The 20555-nt window shown below is 39.5% G+C and overlaps 1 protein-coding gene across 5 annotated transcripts in view; it reads left to right on the plus strand.

Annotated features, from left to right (window-relative positions):
- The window catches only part of ANKRD44 (ankyrin repeat domain 44), a 284102-nt gene that overhangs the window by 137563 nt on the left and 125984 nt on the right, over nucleotides 1-20555 (plus strand). For all 5 annotated transcript variants that reach the window (XM_032480127.1, XM_032480128.1, XM_032480129.1 and 2 more), the window contains exons 3-4: nucleotides 7519-7597; nucleotides 16118-16188. In XM_032480127.1, coding sequence (XP_032336018.1) covers nucleotides 7519-7597; nucleotides 16118-16188 — 150 coding nt within the window. The remainder of the gene's footprint in view (nucleotides 1-7518; nucleotides 7598-16117; nucleotides 16189-20555) is intronic.

Below are 20555 nucleotides of genomic sequence, written 5' to 3' on the forward strand. Positions count from 1 at the left end.
GAGACACATACAAGATGTACATTGCAACACCATTTGTGGTAGTAAAGATTGAAAACACACACTCTCTCTCTCTGTCACACACACACACACACACACACACACACACACACACACACACACACACAGCTATTTTCTGAACCATTTATAAGTCACAATACTCATAACATTTTACCCCTAAAGCTGTTTTTTAAAAACAAGTCTGAAGCAGGTAGAGAAAAATGTTAACATGTTTGATTTTGCTTGTGGGAACATGTAGATCTGGTATTTTCTATATTTCTCTGTATTTGTGAGATGTTAAAACTTGAAAGTAAACACGAAAATGTTAAAAAGAAGCATGATCTTTGTTTCTCTCCTTTGCTTTCTTCTTTACAAATTTCTTTTAATTCCCCACCTTCAGACCGAATATCTTTCCCATTTTGCGGCTTGTTTGATTTAAATCTTTCACGTGTCTTTGGCTCTTTTCCTCTCATGATTTGAAGTGTTTCCAAGGTACGTATTTTGTGTTTGGAATTTCTTTAGACGTCTTGCTTGCTCCTGGTGGTCTCTGTTCAATATCATGTGAAGCTGGTTGGGCCTAAGTTGTCAGTTATTTCCCTGCTTCTTTGATATTAGTGGGAGTTTGAGTTGATGACTGGAACTGAACTTTTGTATTTCATGTTAGGAAAGCTTTGTAGGGCTTGTTCTTTTAATATTACTCCATCTGCCCGTCTTGGTATGTAAGCTGTTTCTGTGTAGGGAGAGATGTTTGTTTCAGTGTATGACAGATACTTATGATGAAAATTAGATCATACACTTCTAGCTGAGAATTTCCAAAGTATGTAATCAACAATTCTTACTCTTCAAAAGAGAGGCTTGGGGTGCCCCCTCAGTCAGCCTATCTACACAGTATTTTTAGCTGCCTGAACAGACTCTCTGCCCATGTCAAGCTCACTTTATGTGTACATACTTCAAGTTCCCTATTTTCTTTCATCTGCTTCTTTGTAAACAGACGACAGAAACTTCCTCTGCCTGATCTCTCTGTGACATACTGCAAATTTAGCTCAGACGCCAGCTGGCTGTGTGTGCCTTTGCTATTCATAGAAAGGGAGGGTTTACCTTCCTTCCTTCTGAAGAAACTTTAATTTCTTTTTATGGGTCCGAATCTGTTTGCCAGTGGCTATTTGGAGTTGGAGCTACAGGGTAATGGAAAAAGATCTGTCTTTTTGTGGTACTTGAACATTCTTTTAAAAACTACATTAATGAGTTATTTCTAATGTGTGTTGATCTTACTGTGCTCACTTATGAATTGTTTTCCTCTCTTGTATTCCTGGGTGTTGTAAAGACCTACTACCATTCATCAGCTGTTGGTTGTCACGGAGAGTCCACGTGGTCGACAGATGGAAAGGAATGCAAATGTTGCAGAACGCGTACCTCGGCCACTGGGCCTGAAGGCTGCTCTGGTCCTGGCCTGGTCTTGTATTCTAATTTTGATCCAGAAACTATTCCTAAGTCTGTCTATAAAATATAAGCCGGACTCTGTGACTAACCTAGGAGTCTAGCCCAGGTCTTCTGAAGTTCCCAGATAAGCTGGAGCCAATAGGCCCTCTCCGGAGAAAGCAAGATGTGTTTTTTCCCGATTCAGAAGAGATTTTTTTTCTTGTCAGTTTAGATCTCCTGCCCAGGGTAGGTCAGAATTAGACACATTTCGGAGCGATGTTTGCTACATTTGTCTTGTTGCATTTGGTAATTTTCACAAATCATTTTTTTTTCATTGTTTGTTACTGCTCTTTTTTTTTTTTTAACATTTTTTTATTGATTTATAATCATTTTACAATGTTGTGTCAAATTCCAGTGTGGAGCACAATTTTTCAGTTATACATGAACATATATATATTCCACAAATCATTTAACATCACAAATATCACTAATTACCACGTCCCTATTTTTGTTTCTATTTTGATGTCCTAAATTTGTAAACTGGTAACTGGACTGGAAGGGTCTTTAGGGTAAGGACTGGAAGTTTTAAATTTTGTATGCCCAACATGTACCACAATGTCTGGGAGATAATTCCTTTTTGATAAATGTCTATGTCTAGAAAATATGGCTGAATAAATGGTTGTAAAACATATCCCAAAGTCCTGTACTTATTTTATCCTTCCCCTATTTTGTTTTTACTCTTCTGTTTGCATCTCTCTTAGACCAAAGTCTTAGATGATTTCTAGCATCATTTGTTTGTACTGCTTCCTGTAACTCTTCCTTCATACCTCTTCCCCCGAATTTTGTTCATTAAAAAAAAATACTGTCTTGTTTTCTCCCTTGGGCTTTGTCCTTTGTGTTTAAATGATTTTACACATTATTCCTTTGCGTTTAAATGATTTTATACATTATTTGTATCTCTGCTTGATTCTTCTCTTATCTCAAATTCTTGCTGGTTGTTATGCCTGCTGACTCTGGCTTATGGGGAATTAATTGTTTCCACATGGGTCTGTGGTTTAGGCTTGTGAGCTCATCTTTAGTGGAGTTTTAATATGTGCAAATTCCTGGCTTGCTTGGATTGAGGGCACATTTCTCCAGATAGATTTTGTTTCTTCTTCGTGGCATTGTAGGTGTATCCTTGGCCTAGAACCAATTTTTATGCTTATTTTCCAGCTTGAAAGTTTCTAGACTATACAGGCATTGTGAATTTAAAACCAAGGGATAAATTGGGAATTTGAGATTTGCAGATGCTAACTATTGTATATAAAATAGATAAACAGCAAGTTGCTTCTGTATAGCACAGGGAACTATATTCAATATCTTATAGTAACCTATAACAAAAAAGAATATGAAAATGAATATATGTATATATATGTATGGCTGAAACATTATGCTGTACACCAGAAATTGACACAACATTGTAAACTGACTATACTACAATTAAAACAAAAAACCCAAACAACATGAGGGCAGACTCTGGGGGTACAGATGCTCAGTGCAGACACTTTTATTTCCCCACCAAGAATCTAGGACAAGGCTTCGCTGTGCTATCTCCCTGTGGAGTGTTTGGCTTTTTCTTGAACCCACCATTGTGCTTCAAGAATCTTTCTTCAAGACCTCTTCCCAGGTCTTCTAGTTCTAGTTCTCCTCGTCATCTCCCATCCCTGAGCAAGTGTGCAGTCCCAAGTCCCTGGTGTGTGGATTCTCTCTGTAGCATAAGTTCATGTGCTTACAGCTTTGGTTCTCAGTTTACTCTTATTTCTGGCCCCAGACTATTTAATTTATTGTAAGCTCATTTAAGTGGGTGTTTACTGTCTGTCACATTTCCCCCAGAATTTCTTAGGGATTATAAATGGAAAGGTTCTTTAGACTATCAAGGCAACTTCTAAGATCATGTTCTTGTTTCCATTTTTATAAAGAAAAAAGTTTCAGGTTGGGAGCCAGGACACCTAATTCTTTGACATCTGTTTGCTATATCGGGCAAGTCATACAACATATCCAAGGGCTCTGATTCCCTGTCTTTTAAATAACAAGACTTAACACACAGTTCTGAAAGGTGTGTCTCCCTGACACGGATGTTATAAGATTCAAATAATAGAAGAGATGAAAATGCATTTTGAAAAAAAAAATTAAAAGCACTCTGTAATTACCAGCTAGATTTTGTTTCTTCTTTTAGATGCCCTAGGGGTATCATTGGCCTAGGACCTATTTTTATTTGGTTGTTTTTTTTATTTTTTGTTTTCGTTTTTGTTTCATTGAAGTGTAATTGATTTATAATGTTTGTTTCAAGTATGCAGCAGAGTGATTCAGTTATATAGATACATACATATATATTATATATATCTCTTTTAGATTTTTTGAATTGAATTGAATTGAATATAGTTTCCCATGATATACAGTAGGTCCTTATTGTTTATCTATTTTATATATAGTAATGTGTATCTGTTAATCCCAAACTCCAAATTTATCCCTCCACTGCCCTTTCCCCTTTGGTACAATTCTGAGCTTAGTACCTATTTTTACTCATAGTATTACTAGTATTCTCTTTTCCCCAGAGCCTTTCCCCACCTCTTCTATCATTGCATCTCCTACTCCATTTATTTAGCTTATAGTGAGTAGAGTGGTCTTAACTTAGGCAGAAGATGAACTGCAACTACCTGGATGATTTTACCTCTCTGAGTATGGTGATGAATGTGGCTCTGTTATTCACCCCTCGACTCATTATCCTGTACTCAGGTTCCTTGCCAGAGAGCAGGTGTCGGCAACCCTTGGTCAATAGTAGGAATGCATTGTTACTTTGGGCAAGGCCTTAATAGCACATGAAATTGTTCTTATGATTCTGCTGCTTCAGTGAACCAAAGGACTACAGCTCTAAATATAGATTTTCTCTGCAGTTATCTGTCTATGGCTTGTCACTGAAGGAGAGTATTGATTGGCATAGATGTTCAGGAAGCTACAGGAAACCTTTAAATGCATATTAAAAGAAACACTAAGATTTCCAATTTTAGTATATGTGCTGCTGAAGTGAGCACAACACTGGGATTTCCAATCAAAGAATTTTTACAATGTGATCTCACATAACACACCTATTTATGTTATAAAAACTTCAGTTTGAACAAGTCATGTCATACAAAGGGGCCACAGACTCAGCCAGTTACATAATGACAGGCCAACCAGATTTGGATATTGGTATGGCTTTTTATTTGAGGCCAAGTTCTCACACAGAACGTTGACTTTGCTTCAGGTCAAATTCAAGTCATAATTTGGGTTGGGTTAGTCCTTACTTAAATTACTTAGGTAAGGTTTAATTTGTTGACCCAAACCCTGGAACTAGTTCAATTCATGAAAGAACATATAATTATATAACTTTTATCCCAAGAACCAAAAGAAAATTTTCAATTGATATAGTGGTGATTCAAAGGGAACATGAAGCTAAAAAGGAAAGTGCTTGTAGAAACATCAGTAGAAGAAATAGAAAAGAAGACATTTGTGAAAGTCTGGTCTCAGTTATTTGTATACTTCATTGCATAAATTAGCACACTTGATTCTCAAATAAGCAGACATGTTTTCAAATATTGAATCTTTATTTTCATAGAAAGGGTGACATAACAATAGGAGGGTTAACTGTGGTTGTGTATCTTACTGAATTTTCCAAGTTATTATTATTTAATATGGAATAGTAACGTGACTATCCTGTTTCCTCTTATCTGTAGTGATTGCCTGCAGCATACGTGGACAACCTAAATCCCCAGCTAATTCAAACCCCTCTTTTTATCCACTGAAAAGTTAGTTCATCCCTTCATAAAACCTATTTATCATCTCTTCCAACAAATAGATTGGTTTGAAGATCAGTTCTTGTCATGTTCCCTGCCTGCCATGTGTTTTGGGTATTAGTGAGTCATGAAATGCCCAAAAGCAATAGTCTTAAAGAGGCTAAGAGCAGAGAGCCTGAACTGTCAGAAAACAAAATAATATCCTTGGGCTACAAGGGCTATTAGGTAGATTGTCTAACCAGGTGAGAAAAGGAACAATGATTAAAATCAATAGTGAATTTATAAATCTCAAAACTAAAATGCATGCTAGTTTCAGGAGACTCCTCAAAGACAGCATCTAGGCTTTGGTTACCATTGTTATGGAACAATTGATGGAAGTTTGTGGAAGACGCCATGCACATAGACTAGTTCAGTTTGGCCAATGTATGCTGAGCGCCTAGTATGCTGCTACTGTGGGGAGAAAGGGGAGTAAGGCCTGTTCTTTACCCTGTGGGAGCACTCAGTCTTGGAGGGAAATGTTACCAAACCAGACTTGGGTTTGCTTATCCGTGCGCAGCAAAGCCAATTTACTGATGCTGGGTTGTAGTGAAGGAAAGTGCACTGTTTATTGCAAGGCCAAGCAAGGAGTACGGGTTGCTAATGCTCAAAAGGCCTGAAATCCCTGATGGCTTTCAGTGAAATGTTTTTAAAGACAAGGTGAGGGATAGGGTTGTGAGGGTGCACGATCAGCTTGGACATTCTTCTGACTGGTTGGTGATGAGGTAATTAGGCATCAGCATCATCAACCTTCTGGTTCCAGCTGGTCTGGGGCCCACATGCTTGTGGTCAGCATGCAGGCAGCTTCTTCCACCTGGTGGGGGTTTCAGTATCTGCAAAAGAACTCAAGAATATGGCTCAGTATTTTAACTGTTGGCCTTGAAGAGGAACTGAAGGTCCTTGACTTTGTTTAATGGCTAAACAGTTTTTATTTTGTCTTGCTTGAGTGTTTTCCTTTGTTTCTGCATTTTCTCACTTCTTTGATTAAATTTGTTCTTTGGAACTCAGGGAAGGCCTAGGAGGCTAAAGCTTTTCTACAAATAAAAGGCAGACAGAGCACATGGTTGGGTTGGGGGGAGCATCTGTCCCAAGAAAACCCTATAGGGTCCTTCTTCCTTACAACATCACACAACTGTTTATGCTGGGACAATACTGTCTATGCATGGAGCACTTGCTGTGCTTGGGCCAAGCCTCATGCCTGCCTAGAACTTATTTACTTACATTATCTTGAATGTTCTTATCAGTTCTCTAGGGAGATATGATTATCTCCAGTTTGCAGATGGGGAAGCAATATTTTTTTCCCTGCCCGTTATCATTTTGCCTCTCTGCACAATATGTTAAATGCTCTGCCAAGGACTTACACAGGAGTCCACAGGCGAAGATCTAATCTTGACTCTGCTATATACCTATGGGGTCTTGAGGACATTTCTTAATTTCTTGGAGCCACAATTTTCTCATCTATAAAACACAGTTAGTAGTAACTACCTCAGCTCTCAGCTTCAATGTCAATATCCTCAGAAAGGCCTTCCTCGACCACTCTAAGGAATCTTACTCCCATCTCCCCAGTCACTTGATCTCATTATCCTTTTAAAATTTTGTTATAGCCTTCATCACCATCTGAAAGGATCTCCTGTGTCATTGGTTTACATGACTACTGTCAGCCACCCCTGCCTTGATCATAAGTTTCACAAAGGCAGGGATTGGGCCTTGTCATAGGCACCCCCTTGTCCACATAATCTGGTTTCTTGCACATGGTAGGCATTCAGTAAGTATTACATGAATGGAAAGTGGTCTGGGCAACAGTTAATGTGGACAGAAAGGGGGGAATGACTATACTTATGCTTAATGTCCTTAAAGTCCACTATGTTCCCTTAGAAAAAAAAATCATTGAAAGCTTTGAACTATGTGGTGAAGTAGATAAAAAGCTTTGTATTTTTTTTTTTAACCATACTGAAGTTTTTTAAATAAGTTGAATTTTATCATCCAGTGCATGATGGTCCATCCTTGACCTGAACTAGCCTTCAATAAAACGAGCAGGGAGGCAAATAGAACACACAGACACAGAAAATGAGGTCTTTTGTACATGGGACTGTGGGAAATGCTGAGAGACATGTTTAACCAGATCTCATCGGAGTAGGTGTTTGGCCTTCACACTCTCCCACAAGCGTTAACCTCATGTAAAGGACACATCTTACTGTATTACAAAAGGCACCTCTGGCTGCCACTGACTTGTTTATCTTTGCCATTGTTTCAGGACTCTGAGAAACGAACCCCGCTTCATGTGGCCGCGTTTCTGGGAGATGCAGAGATCATTGAACTCCTGATTCTGTCAGGTAAATACCAGCTGTACTTAAAAATCAACTGCAGATCACAATTTAAATGACAAATTTACCGGTTGGATTCTACAATGAACCCGAATGGAACTTCTTTATTGTGCTCATGGGTGTTTATTTGATCAGCGGTTTTATCAGTAGACGAAAGACAATGCAAGACATTCTTCTTATTGAGAAATGACTTCTCCAGTAAAACTTTTATATTGCTTTGAAAGTCTGATTCCTGACTGTCTAATCAGGCCCAGTATTATAGAAGAATTCAGTTCATCTGGATATCTTTTAATTTTTTTTCACTGTTAAAAAAAGAACAAATCTACATGAACACACATAAATGTGTATGTATATTTACATGTATTTAAATTGCATTGCAAAACAGTACTGTTTTGCTTACAGATACATGGCTTACAATGATGTAATCAAAGCATAAAAATATGAAAGGAAAGGAAACACATCAATTTCTGGATAGTGTGGTTCCCTTTGAAGAGGCAGATCGAGTGAGAGGGGAGATGTCTTCAACTCTGTAAAATGTTTTATTTTTTAAAAATTGGAAGCAAATATGGCCAACACGTTAAATGTAGTTTGTGGGTGTACTGGTTTTCATGATGTTTTCTCCTTATTTTTCTGTTTATTTTAAATATTTCATCAGATTTTAAAATTCCAGTGCTTTGATTTTTGGAAACCTGTGTGCTTGGTACTTCTCACCAAACAGGTTTCCAAAACCAGTATGTATATGCTTTCTCCCTTGAATATTTGCTAAACTAATCCCCGGAATGAATCTGAGCACATGCAAGTATCTCACTGTGGACTGTATGCAGGCCGGCTGGCTTTCTTCCTCCTTCTTTTGGTTTGGGGCAGATTCAAATCTGGAGGAAATGACTCTGCCCACGGTCTATGCAAAGGCCTATCATAAGGTTTTGCCTGTGTTTGCAGTAGTAAAGGGAAATGGTAGAATTCCAGAGTCAGTTCTGCAGAGGGAGGAACTGACATGGCGTTCAAGCAGATGTGGAGAACATTGTGAGAAACAAGAATCATGCTGTGATATGCAAAGAAGATTCACATTGCCCTTAGTTTTGTTGTGTTCATGTTCCTGAGGTGGGTTTTCCCAGGAAACAAGTATTCTGGGCCTTAGCAGTGTTCCTGACAGTCTCGTGGAGCTCAGGTTAGATTTTGTGCAGTATTCCTTGTGCTCTTGAGAACAGGCCTTCCCTCTGATAATTCTAAAGATGTTTCAGTCCTGTGTTCCAAACAAACATGTATTGTTTGGTGCTGGCACAGTCTATGGCTAAGAGCTAGCCCACACCTGGCTGGTTGCCTCAGCAGCAGAAATTTGGCCTATGGAAAATTGTAGGCAGAGTCAGTGGGGGTGAAAAATAAAGAGTTTGGGGTACGACAGCTAGCGGTCCCAGCCAGCTCTACTTAAATGTATTAAGAGACAGCTCAGAGGACTATTTGGTTCATGAATATTCAAAACTTTATCTTAGACTTCCAGCTTTGGTTTTTTAATTTTTTGTATATTTTTCTACATCTGAAAATGAAGGTTTTAATTCTGCAGCATGAAATTGACCATCTATTTATTTAGGCATCTGAGGGATAGTGATTGAGAAACTTGGCTTCACATCACCTTCACGTGGACGTGGGGTCCACCAGCCTCTTCGAAATGGGGTTCATTCAGTAGAGCCAGGAGAAACTTTTCCATATATCGTGATCTGTACACCTGTTCTCTTAGCCTAGGAAGCTAGAATCTAGGAAGAATCACTGAGTTGTTAATGTCTCTAGTGTAATTTTGGGTGGCACAGGCTATGGGATTGTTCCCCTTTCCCTCATCAAATTAGGAAGACTTAGGGTATGAGAGAGCATTGGGAAAGTTCTTTAGACATTCTACTCAACTGTGAAAGCTTAGGCAAACTCTTGGGATTCACATGGTTTTAATTTCCCTGAAAGGTCCTTTATTCAATTTGTATATTATATTCCTAAAGAAATATCACTGCAAGAGCAGTGATTTCATCTTTGAGCTTGCATCTGGCAGCTGACCCTTTTGGGAATCCAACTAAACTGTTTTCCAGTTTAATAACGAATGAGGTGCTAATGATTCCCATGTTGGACCAATAATTTGATTTTGCCAGAATTGCCCATTACAGCTGTGTTCTCATTGTTGTATTAGCTTACAGAGCATAGTGTAACCCAAGCCCACTAAATTCCTACGGACATTATCTCCTATTAGCTAGGCAGATGGAACCCTGAGTGCCTGTGAGCTGACGGGGGGAATTCAGGCCTTGCAGATTTCCTCTTCTTATTACTGCCAGTCCACGTTCTGGCTTTATTTCCCCCACCTGCCTCCAGCTTCTGTTTGGGAACTGGCCGAGTCAGGATCAAGGCAGAGAGAAGCTCCGGAGCTTGCTCAATCATTTGCCCAGAGATGTATGAGTGAGATCAGTGGGAACCAATTGGTGGCTAAGAGTTAAGAGACTAGGGTTGAGACGGAGGAAGCAGAGCGCCCAGGAAGACGGCCACAGGAACAGTACCCTGTAGGGCAACCCCTGGACACACAAGGGTTAGAGAGTTCTGGGCCGAAGGAAGAAAACCATAAGTATCTACCCTCTAACACAGGAGTGTTTTTGAGTTGTAACTACTAATTAAAAATAATACATTGGGTAGAACGGAGGCCACCGAACAAGTGGTATTCCTGTAAAATTATGTTCTGTGATTTTTCAGAATGTAATCGTCATTCCCAATGCAGATTGCCTCCAGAGCAGGTGGTAGGTCATTCTTTTGAATTCTCTCATGCATAACAAATATCCATCCTTTGAGGTTGGAGTTGATTTTTTTTTTTTTTTTTTTTTTTGTGTGGTGAAGGAGGTGTGATTAAATGAGGCAATGCTGATTTTGGCCCCCAGTGTGGTGCGATTGCAAAGTAACGGGCCCTTTGCTGGTGGGTGTAGAAAGTGGCCTCAAAAGCAATTGTCACATACATGGAATCATTATGTACTCTCCCAAGATCACTGCTTCAAAGAACAGTGCTCCTGGGCTGTAATAAGATTTGGTCTGTTAAAAAAAAAATCATTAGCAAGCTGATCTCACTATCATATAATCACATTTCATATGATCTTTCTTTCATATTTGTTTATTTCTATAATTGAAAGCCAAGTGTTGGCTAAGACAGCCTTAAGAATCAGTTGTTCTCTCTGGTCTGTAAGATTTTCAATCACTGAGTTAATCTTTTTTCTTTGTTCTACTTCTTCCTAGATGGCAGGGCTCAGAGATCAGAAATATTGCCTCTGGAAAAGAGGCTCAGAGTTCCATTACTTGTGGTATCTGTGACAGTAAAATCAAGTGGTTATAGCGATCAGATAAAAAATATACTTAATTTGTAATTAGTGTTTATGCCTGATCACTTTTAGTTGGGTCTTTGTTTCTGAAGAGTCAGTATACCCTTGTGCTTTTTTAAAAAAAATTATAAAAGCTTTAAAATGTCCTTGGGTAAAAAGCATTTGCCTTTAAATCATTAGACATGCAGACTCTGTGTCCTTCAGTGCACAATGGTGCCTGACAGACAGGTAAATAACATGAAGCTTCCTTTAGAAAAATCAGTTATAAATATTCAACTCAAAACCATCTGACGTCTCCCTCTGACATGTAAACAAGACTCTGGGAAGGATGCGTTCTTAGGAAGAGGATGAGGAAGCCAGTGGCACGAGTTGACACTGATGAAATACTGCTCAGTCCGCATTTAGATAACTCTACTTTTGTCATAATAATTTTGTTGTTGGGGCAGAGGAGGTTTCCCTGGCAGCTGCCTGTTCAACCTTGCGGAGGAGGATTAGTGGAGGGGTGGAGGGCTTCAGCAGTGACTGAAGGAAGCCACTTCCTAGATTTCTAATTATATGTCAATTCCTCAAGTGACTCTGAAGCTGCACAAAAACAGTGCTGGTGTTGTTTGTTATTCACAGGACATGTGTTGCTTTATGCTGCCCAGCAAACTCAGGGTCATTTTCCTTCTTGAAAGAATTTTAATATTAAAAGCCACATTTGGATCTGCATAAAGCTGAAAGTTTTGGGAATACATAAACAATCATAGTAATAACAATACAATAAAAATGTAGAAATATAAAATATGAGAAAAAAGTGATAATAGAAAACTAGGGAAAATAGGCAAAGAATATGAATAAGTGGTTTTCAGAGAATGAATTACAAGTGGCCAGTAAACAAATCTATTAGAAGATGCCCAAGCTCACTTTTAAACAGGAAAACACAAAAACGCGATACCATTTTCTTCCAATCAGATTTGCACTATTTTAAATAACTGAAAATATCAAGTGTTGTTGAGAATGTGGAGGAATTAAGCAATCATACACTGTGAAGGTGTAAATTGGTTCACTTTGGAGGGTTCAGACTATCTATTAAAACCAAAAATGTGCATGACCAATGACAGAGAAAGTCCATGTCTAATTATCTATCCTGGACAAATACTTGCACATTTGCATAAGGAGTCATTTTACGGATGTTCATAGCACCATGGTTTGACTAGTGAAATACTGGAAACAATTGAAATGCCCAACAATAGAGAGAATGTCTAAAAAATGTGGTGTGTTTATATGTTGGAATACATGTGGCAGTTAAAGAGAATGGACTCATTCTCTTAAGTATCAACATTGATAGATCTGAAAAAAATGTATTATTGAGTGAATCAAGGACATTCAGAGTGTTATTAGCATATGACACAATATACATAAAAGCATACTGTGAAACAGTGCTATAGATTTAAAAAAATTATTGTGTAATATTTTAAGTATACAAAGAGAATGTTGTATTGGCCACTCAGCTTAGTTTTTTGATTTTCCATGCGTGCATATATTTGCATCTGAAGATGTAAAAGAAACCTCATGTACCAAACTCGGAGAAGTAGTTTTCTTTAGGGAGTGGAGAGAGTCCAGCGTTGGGGATGATTCTCAAAGGGACTTTACTGAAATCTGTAACAATCTATTTTTAAAAGAAGATTACATGCATGTATTATTCATATGATCAAAACATGAAGTAAAATAAGTCTGTTGCTGTTCATGGTGGTAGACAAATATTCATAGTTCTAGTTCAAGCCAGTTCAGTTGAGGAGACATTGCTGGATCTCTCTTTTAACCAGAAAGCATCCTTCACTTGGCAGCTATTAACTAAGGTCGGCCCTGGGCGTGGAACTGTGCCAATGGCAGAGACCCCCAGTCTGTATCCCTTGCTTCCCTGACTCTTCTGCAATAATAGTTAGCAAATGATTAAATTGTGTTTACCATCTGCCAGGAAGTGATCTCAGGGCTTTTGTGGCATATCCTTCTAGAATGTTCAATGTTTTTACAAAAATGGGCTCATTCCATAGGTAATGTTTTAGTACTTGCTCTTTTTTTTTCACATAACCATATTTTGGGCATCTTCCCAATTATTTAGCATTCTTATAAAGCATCACAGCTACATCACATGGCTGTACAGTAATTTATTTAACCCACTCACCTTTGTCTAATGCCAAAGTTGTTTCCAGTATTTTATGACCAAGCTTTCATAAATCAGCCTTAAAGATTCGTCTTAAATTTCACCCATAGTTATTTCTTTTAGATAGAGCATTCTAATGTACACACACAAAGACAGAAATAGATTGTGTGAAGGAGAGAGAGGGAGGAGGGAGGAGGTGGGGGAGATGGGGAGCAGGGAGTGGGGTGGGGAGAAGAAAAAGAGGGGGGTTGAAGGTAAAATTCAGACTCGCAGTGGCAAAAGCAGGTGGACACAGGTGGGGCATGCGCTACACCCATGTCCTCTGCCCTCATTGGTATCCTGGTGATTTGGCTGGTGAGGAAGCTATGAGGATGAGATGCTTAGATTCAAAATGTGGTGGTAAAATGGTTGGAAAGACAGTAAAGCAGTCCCTGAGACTCTAGAGCTCTCCCTCCCATCTTTGGGTAGGCACAGAGTTCTGAGGTCCTGCCTGCACTGGGTGTGCTGACCTTGCCTCTGTACGACAGCTGGGGAGTCTGCCTTTGGGACCAGCTCTGGTGATTGTGGAGAGAGGAAAGCATGAGAAAAATAAGAGTAAGAGCAGAAAGGCAGGCGGTGTAACAGTCATTGGAGCTCTGTCGAAACTGAGATTAGCAGAGAAAAGCTTTGTTTTTGGTAGTAAAAACTTTGTTTTAAAATTCTTTTTTTCCCTGCTCTTAATTACATCTGGATTTCCTCCTCTCCGGCATTTCCTAGCACTTGAGTGTCTTTTAATCTCAAAAGATACCTGTGTGTGCAATCTCTGGGTGATGGTTCTTTGTGTTCTTAAATCCATCTATTTGACTTCCCCTTCCTTTGCCCGGCAAAGACTATGCCTCTCACTTCCTTGAAAGCCTGAGTCATAGATTTAGAAGTAAATGACACATCAAGGAGGATTGGGAAATAAGACCTGCTGGTATTTTTCGGGTGCTTTGCAATTTACAAAGCGCCTTCAAATTCCTTTGATTCTCCCAACCACCTCATGAGGCGGGTCGAGAAGTGTCATGATTGTGTCATTGGCCTCATTTTACACAGTAGTGGTTGCTGGGCCAGTAGGTGCTGTAATCAGAACTCAAGTCTGGGTCTTCTGACTGTGAGTCCCACTGCCCTCCCAGGCCTCATTTTGCTTCAGAGCATTTAGCGCAGGGCTTCCTGCTATTGGGGAAGGAGATGCCTGCTGCCTTGGATTCTTAGCGCCCCCAGACTGATTTGTTTGGTTCATACTGATACAAGGGGCTTGAACCTTTTCAGGTAAGCTGCCTGGATGGAGTAGGAGAATTAGGAATCAAATTATTTTAAGCTTGATAAACTAAGCCACAACTTTTCAGTAGCTGTCAATCTAGACAGCTTATTACAATAACCTGGGGTCCTGAAGACCTTTTAAAAAATACTTCTGCCTGGTCCCATCACAAACCAATGAAATCAAAGGGGTGGAGAGGAGATTACTTTCTCTCTGTTTTAGGGATGATTACATACTTGTGTTCTGTGATGATACTTTTATATCAGCAAGCTTTTTGTTATTTTATTTTATATTTTATTTTTATTGTTATTTTTATTGAAATATAGTTGATTTTGTAATTCATACTGTTGATGGTATTTATTCTTCAGTTAAAGAGAAAAAATGGTGTACATGCTATGATTTGTTATTTTATTTTAGCTGGTGCCTTCCATTAAATTTCTAGCTCACTTTTACCAATGAAAGTCTCCTGCTGTCTTTTAGTTGTGTTTTTCTAAGCATGGTTCCTGTTTTTTAGCTGTCGGCTGGCCTTGGCCTCACAGAGATTAGTCAGCCTCGGCTTACACTTGACTCACTTTCTCGGCCCTTGTCCCCAAGCGGCCTCCTTTGCACTCCCCTCCTCTGCCTTACTTTCTAGTTTCTCTGCTTCATCCGTCCATCCTTCATCCTCACAAGCTTCCTTCCTTGTTGTCCTCAGGCTCAGACAGCCTCCTCCCATTGCATCTGCAAAGATATCATAGTTTCTCCTCCTTTTCTTTTGTAGCCTTTTTGTAAGACTTTCCATCTCTGACCAGAAGACTGGAATCCGGCTCCCCATAAAAGGAAGGGCACGTGGGGTGTTGTAGTGGTTCAGCTGTAGACTCGGTGGGCTTGCACGCGTGGAGGGTTGTGAGGGCATCATGGAAGGAGGGCGTACTCTGCTGTCTGGGAATCCACTCCTGTGGAGCTTCTGCCCCACAATGGTGCTGTGGCCCCAGGGAGCCGAGCATAAGGCACGTCCCTGAGTGTGACCCGGCTCAGGCTCGTGTATGAGCCTCCGTGCCTCCCCCAGAGTGTGAGGGGGCTGTGAGCAACCAATGTGGGCTTCATGTTGTGCCTGTCCAGAAGCTCCATGGAAGCTGGCTTCTTCCTGCGAAAGCACCTGGCTAGTCCCAGAGAAATCACTGGAATTCTTGGATCAAATGGGTTTCTACTAACCCCCTCAGCCGGGTCAAATCTCAGTAGAACTCAACTTTACAGATTTGTTTGAAACCTCACTGGCCTCTAGGATACATTTGTTGGAAGGCTGCTCATCCTTAACAGTTTGCCAAAAGGATAGTGTGCGCCCTGTGAGATAAATATGCTTAATGACTAAAAATAAAATAATGTATATGATTGTATACTTTATATGCAGGAATAAATATTATATTCAGGACATGCACACATGCACATCCCTGAAAAGTTCTTCATTCTTCAGAATCTACACTTCTATAGTCTCAGAGAACCTCAGCTTTCTTATATCTGCAACTTCTACCCAGTGAGACACTGTTATTTCTCATCTAGTCTTTACCCAGTTCTTGTGACATTCTCAGCTCTTGATCTGGCTCCTTCTACTGCACTGGGTGTCTCCTCCTGTCTGGTGATAGAAATCATATGACTGATATGAAGGAAAATCAAAACAAAATGTGGTGGTTGTACTGGGCAAGTGAGAGCACGAGATACAGCATCTGATTCACATCAGCAGAACTCCCCCTGCCTGCATTATGCCTCTAACCTGTGCTCTTTGGTTCCAGGAGCACGTGTGAATGCCAAGGACAACATGTGGCTGACCCCGCTGCACCGGGCTGTTGCCTCCAGAAGTGAAGTGAGTGGTTATCTTACTTAATCTAGCACCTGCAGTCCCTAGAAAGAGAAAAATGCTTTCTGCTGAATTAGGCATTCCCACTGGTGAGCAGAAAGCTTTTACTTCTAATGCAAGAGGGTTACCAAAATTGAACAGCTATTTATTTGAGCACCTGCTGCATGCCAGGCATGGTGCTAACGGGGTGACTGGGGTGGTCCAAGATGGATGATGCGATCCCGGACTTCAGTGAGTTCTCAATCTGGAGGCGGATGCAAACAGGTAAGCAGATCAGTACAATATTGTAATTGAACTGGAGGAGGAAGCAAGTAACTGTCTTCCTGAATAGGGGAAGTCTTCCAAGAAGAGATATCAACTGAGCTAGTCCTTAGAGGATGAGCAGGGACTTAACCAGGCCAGGAGAAGGAGGGAGGGCTGAGGCAGGAGGAGAAACATGCTATAGGACAAGGGTCATGGGAGTGAATGAATGGCGGGGTTGGTTGGGTGTAGCCGGAGCACAAGGTGTGGTGGAAGATAAGCCTGATGGTGGAAGCTGGGTCACATGGCAGAGGGCTGGATGTCCTCTGAGCACTGGGGAGTGCTGACAGCAGAGAAAAATGTGAAAACGGTAGGATTCGGAACTTGTGAGAGTGAGGTGGAAAAGAAGCCACTGGGTGGATGGTGACACCATTAACTGGGAAGGCAGAGGCAGAGAAGCAGGGCTCAGGGACGCTAATAAGTTCTGTTTGAATATGCTGCGTTTGGCAAACATGTCACTGGAATGTAAGCACTATGACCACAAGGATCTGTGTTTTGTTTTCTGATGTATCCCAAGTCTGGTACATCGTAGGTACCCAAGAAAGAATTTATTTTGAATGCTGGAAATTCAGGTGAGGATGGCTAATAGATTGTCATTATTTATCCAGGTCTAGAGCTTAGGAACAGAGGGGATGTCATTGAAATCCTGTCAAATGGATCAGCTGGTTCAGAGAAAGTATAAGGGACAAGAAGAGAAGGCCATTGTGTCGGGGCGGGGTGGCAGCAAACTCTGGTGAATATGAGTCTTGAAGCCTGGTCAGAGGGGATGCCTTCCATCCAGAGATACAGAGGCTCAAACTTCATGAAGCTTCTCCTCTGCTAATGGAGAAGGTGATGGTCTTATTAGGAGCAAGAGGTGTCGCTGAGAGTGTATACACCAATGTTTCAGATGTTGATAGCTGTCATCCGTATCAGCTCTTGTTTGGCAACTGTCTGGAAAGTTTACACTATGCTTGGCAGATGACAGTTAGCTTAGGGATCGTAGTCTTCCTTGCTGTGCTATGTGATTTCATTTTTTTTTTTTTAATAAGAGGTTGGTTGTATTCTCTTTCCAAATAGCCCACATGGAATGAAGGAGGTGAATAATCCTGTTGCCTGGCTCAGACCCTGGGGACTTGAAAGTCTTCTTATGGCCCCATATTTCATTTCTGTTTTACCTAGAAAAGCAGGTGCAATGGGCTACTTGAATTCATATGACCAGCTTCATGAGACCGGCTCCTTCACAGAAGAGTATTTCCTGGTCTTTTAGGACCATTTGATCTGTAGTCAACTTCCTTTAAGTATCTTAAGAAAAATATGGTTTGTCTCCTCTTTGAACAAGAACCAGGTCTTTTTAGTTAAAGAAAAAAATTTACTAAGTACTTCCTATGCGCCAGGGACTGTGTTTGCTGATGGAGCTACAAAGAAAAATAAGATACCTGGCCTCTACTCTTAGGAAGCATTAAGTTAGTGGGACAGAAAGACACAAAACCAGATGATTTCAGTAATGTGACCTCTTCCAAGTGATCTCGACCTTTGTTAGCTCAACTTGCTGCAAAGGCTTCAATCCTCAAAACATCCATTTTCCATCAATCATCAGCTTACCTTCTTTACATATCTTTAGTGTGTTAGAATTCAGTCGACCCAATGATGGATTGACCTCTACATCTGAGAAAGGCATTTGTTGCTTTATAAGAAACCATCTCCCTCTGGAGGTGTGCTGGGAAAGAAAAATCACTTGCACTTGACTCTTACCAGGAAGGAATTAATGCAAAGAGACCCTGAGTTTTAAATAATTAGGGTCATATAAAAGCTTACAAAAGAGGATGTCTTCATATTAATATCTGTCGGTTGAAAAGTTTCTATGGAAAATTGGACTCTATGTAACCATTAGAACTGACTGTGGGCATTTTAACTTCAAGTGCATTTCTATTCTTTGCAAGTCCTAAATTCAGATTTCCCTCATTTTAATATGATTTCAATTTTCTTAAATTTACTGAATCTTGTTTTGTGGCCTGGTGTGTGTGATCTATCCTAGAGAATGTTCCACGTACACTTCAAAAGAATGTGTATTCTGCTGTTTTTGGATGGAATGTTTTGTGTCTATCTATTAATTCTGTGTGGTCTGTGTGGTCTATGTGGTCTAATGTGTTATATACGATTAATGTTTCCTTACTGATTTTCCATCTAGATGATCTGTCCATTGATGTAACTGGGTGTTAACATCTCCCAACAACAGTATTGTATTACTGTCAATTTCTCCTTTTATGTTTGTTAGTATTTTCTTTATATATTTAGGTGCTCTTAGGTATATATAGATTTATATTTATTATATCTTCTTATTGGGTTGATCCCTTGATCATTGTTTAATGTCTTTCCTTACTTCTTGTTACAGTCTTTATTTTAAAGTCTATTTGTCTGATGTAAGTATTGCTACCCCAGCTTTCTTTTTGTTTCTGTCTACATGGAGTACCTTTTCACATTCCCTCACTTTCAGTCTGTGTGTCCTTAGACCTGAAGTGAGTCTTTTGTAGGCAGCATATATGTATGGGTCTTATTTTTTTTTGTAATCCACTCATCCACTCTGTCTTTTGATTGGATCATTTTGTCCATTTACATTTAAAGTAATTATTGATAGATATGTACTTATTGCCATTCCATTAATTGTTTTCTGGTTGTTCTGTAGCTCTTTTTTGTTTTTTCCTTCTTTTGCTCTCTTGTGATTTGATGACTATGTTTAGCTTCTTTTCTATGTTATGTTTAGATTCTTTTCTACTTTTTTATGTGTATCTAGTATAAGTTTTTGGTTGTGGTTACCATATATATATGCTGATGATCTCTTAAGTTTGAGTGCATTCCAACAACCCTGCATTTTTACTCCCCTACTATATTTAATGTTTTTGATATCATATTTTACATCTTTTTGTTTTGTGTATCCCTTAACTACTTATTGTGAATGTAGATGATTTTACTACTTTTGTCTTTTAACCTTTCTACTAGCTTTATAAGGGGTTGGTCTACTACCTTTATTGTATGCTTGTCTTTACCAATGAGATTTTTTTCCTTTCATAATTTTCAAATTTCTTCTTAAGGCCTTTTCTTTTCCATTAAGAGAAGTCCCTTTAACATTTCTTGTAAAGCTGATTTAGTGGTGAGCTCTTAGCTTTTGCTTGTCTGTAAAATTCTTCATCTCTCCTTCACATCTGAGTGATAACCTTGCCTGGTAGAGTATTCTCAGTGTAGGTTTTTGACTTTCATCACTTTGAACGTATCATGCCACTCCCTTCTGGCCTGCAGAGTTTTTGCTGAAAGTCAGATGATTGTCATATCCCTTTTATGTAACTCTCTTGCTGCTTTTAAGATTCTCTTTTTTTTTTCTTTAATTTTTCCAATTTTAATTACAATATGTCTTCGTGTGGCCCTCTTTGGGTTCATCTTATTTGGGATTCTTTGTGATTCCTGGACCTGGATGTCTTGTTTCTTTCCCCAGGTTAGGGAAGTTTTCCACTATTATTTCTTCAAATAACTTTTTTGCCCCTTTCTGTTTCTCTTCTCCTTCTGGGACTCCTATAATGCAAATGTTAGTATGCTTGATGTTGTCCCAGGAGTCTCTTAAATTATCCTCATTTCTTTTAGTTCTTTTTTCTCTTTTTTCTGTTCAACTTGGGTGATTTCCACTACTCTGTCTAACAGATTGCTGATCCATTCCTTTGTATCACCTGATCTACTGTTGATTCCTTCTTGTGTATTTCAAAAAAAAAAAAAAAAATTTCAGGTATTGTATTCTTTAGCTTCGTTTGGTTCTTCTTTATATTTTCTAACTGTTGAAATTCCCACTGTGTTCATCCATCCTTTTCCTGAGTTCATTGAGCATCTCTATGATCATTACCTTGAACTCTTTCTTGTGCAGATTGCTTGTCTCTACTTTGTTTAGTTCTTTTGCTGAAGTTTTATCTTGCTTCTTCATTTGGAACATATTCCTCTGTCTCCTCATTTTGACTAATTTTCTGTTTATGTCTATTATTAAGTAGGTCAGTTAAATTTCTTGATCTTAGAGAAGTAGCCTTATGTGGGAGATGTCCCAGGGGTTCCAG

Source organism: Camelus ferus, chromosome 5 (assembly GCF_009834535.1).
Source record: "Camelus ferus isolate YT-003-E chromosome 5, BCGSAC_Cfer_1.0, whole genome shotgun sequence".
NCBI lineage: Eukaryota > Metazoa > Chordata > Mammalia > Artiodactyla > Camelidae > Camelus > Camelus ferus.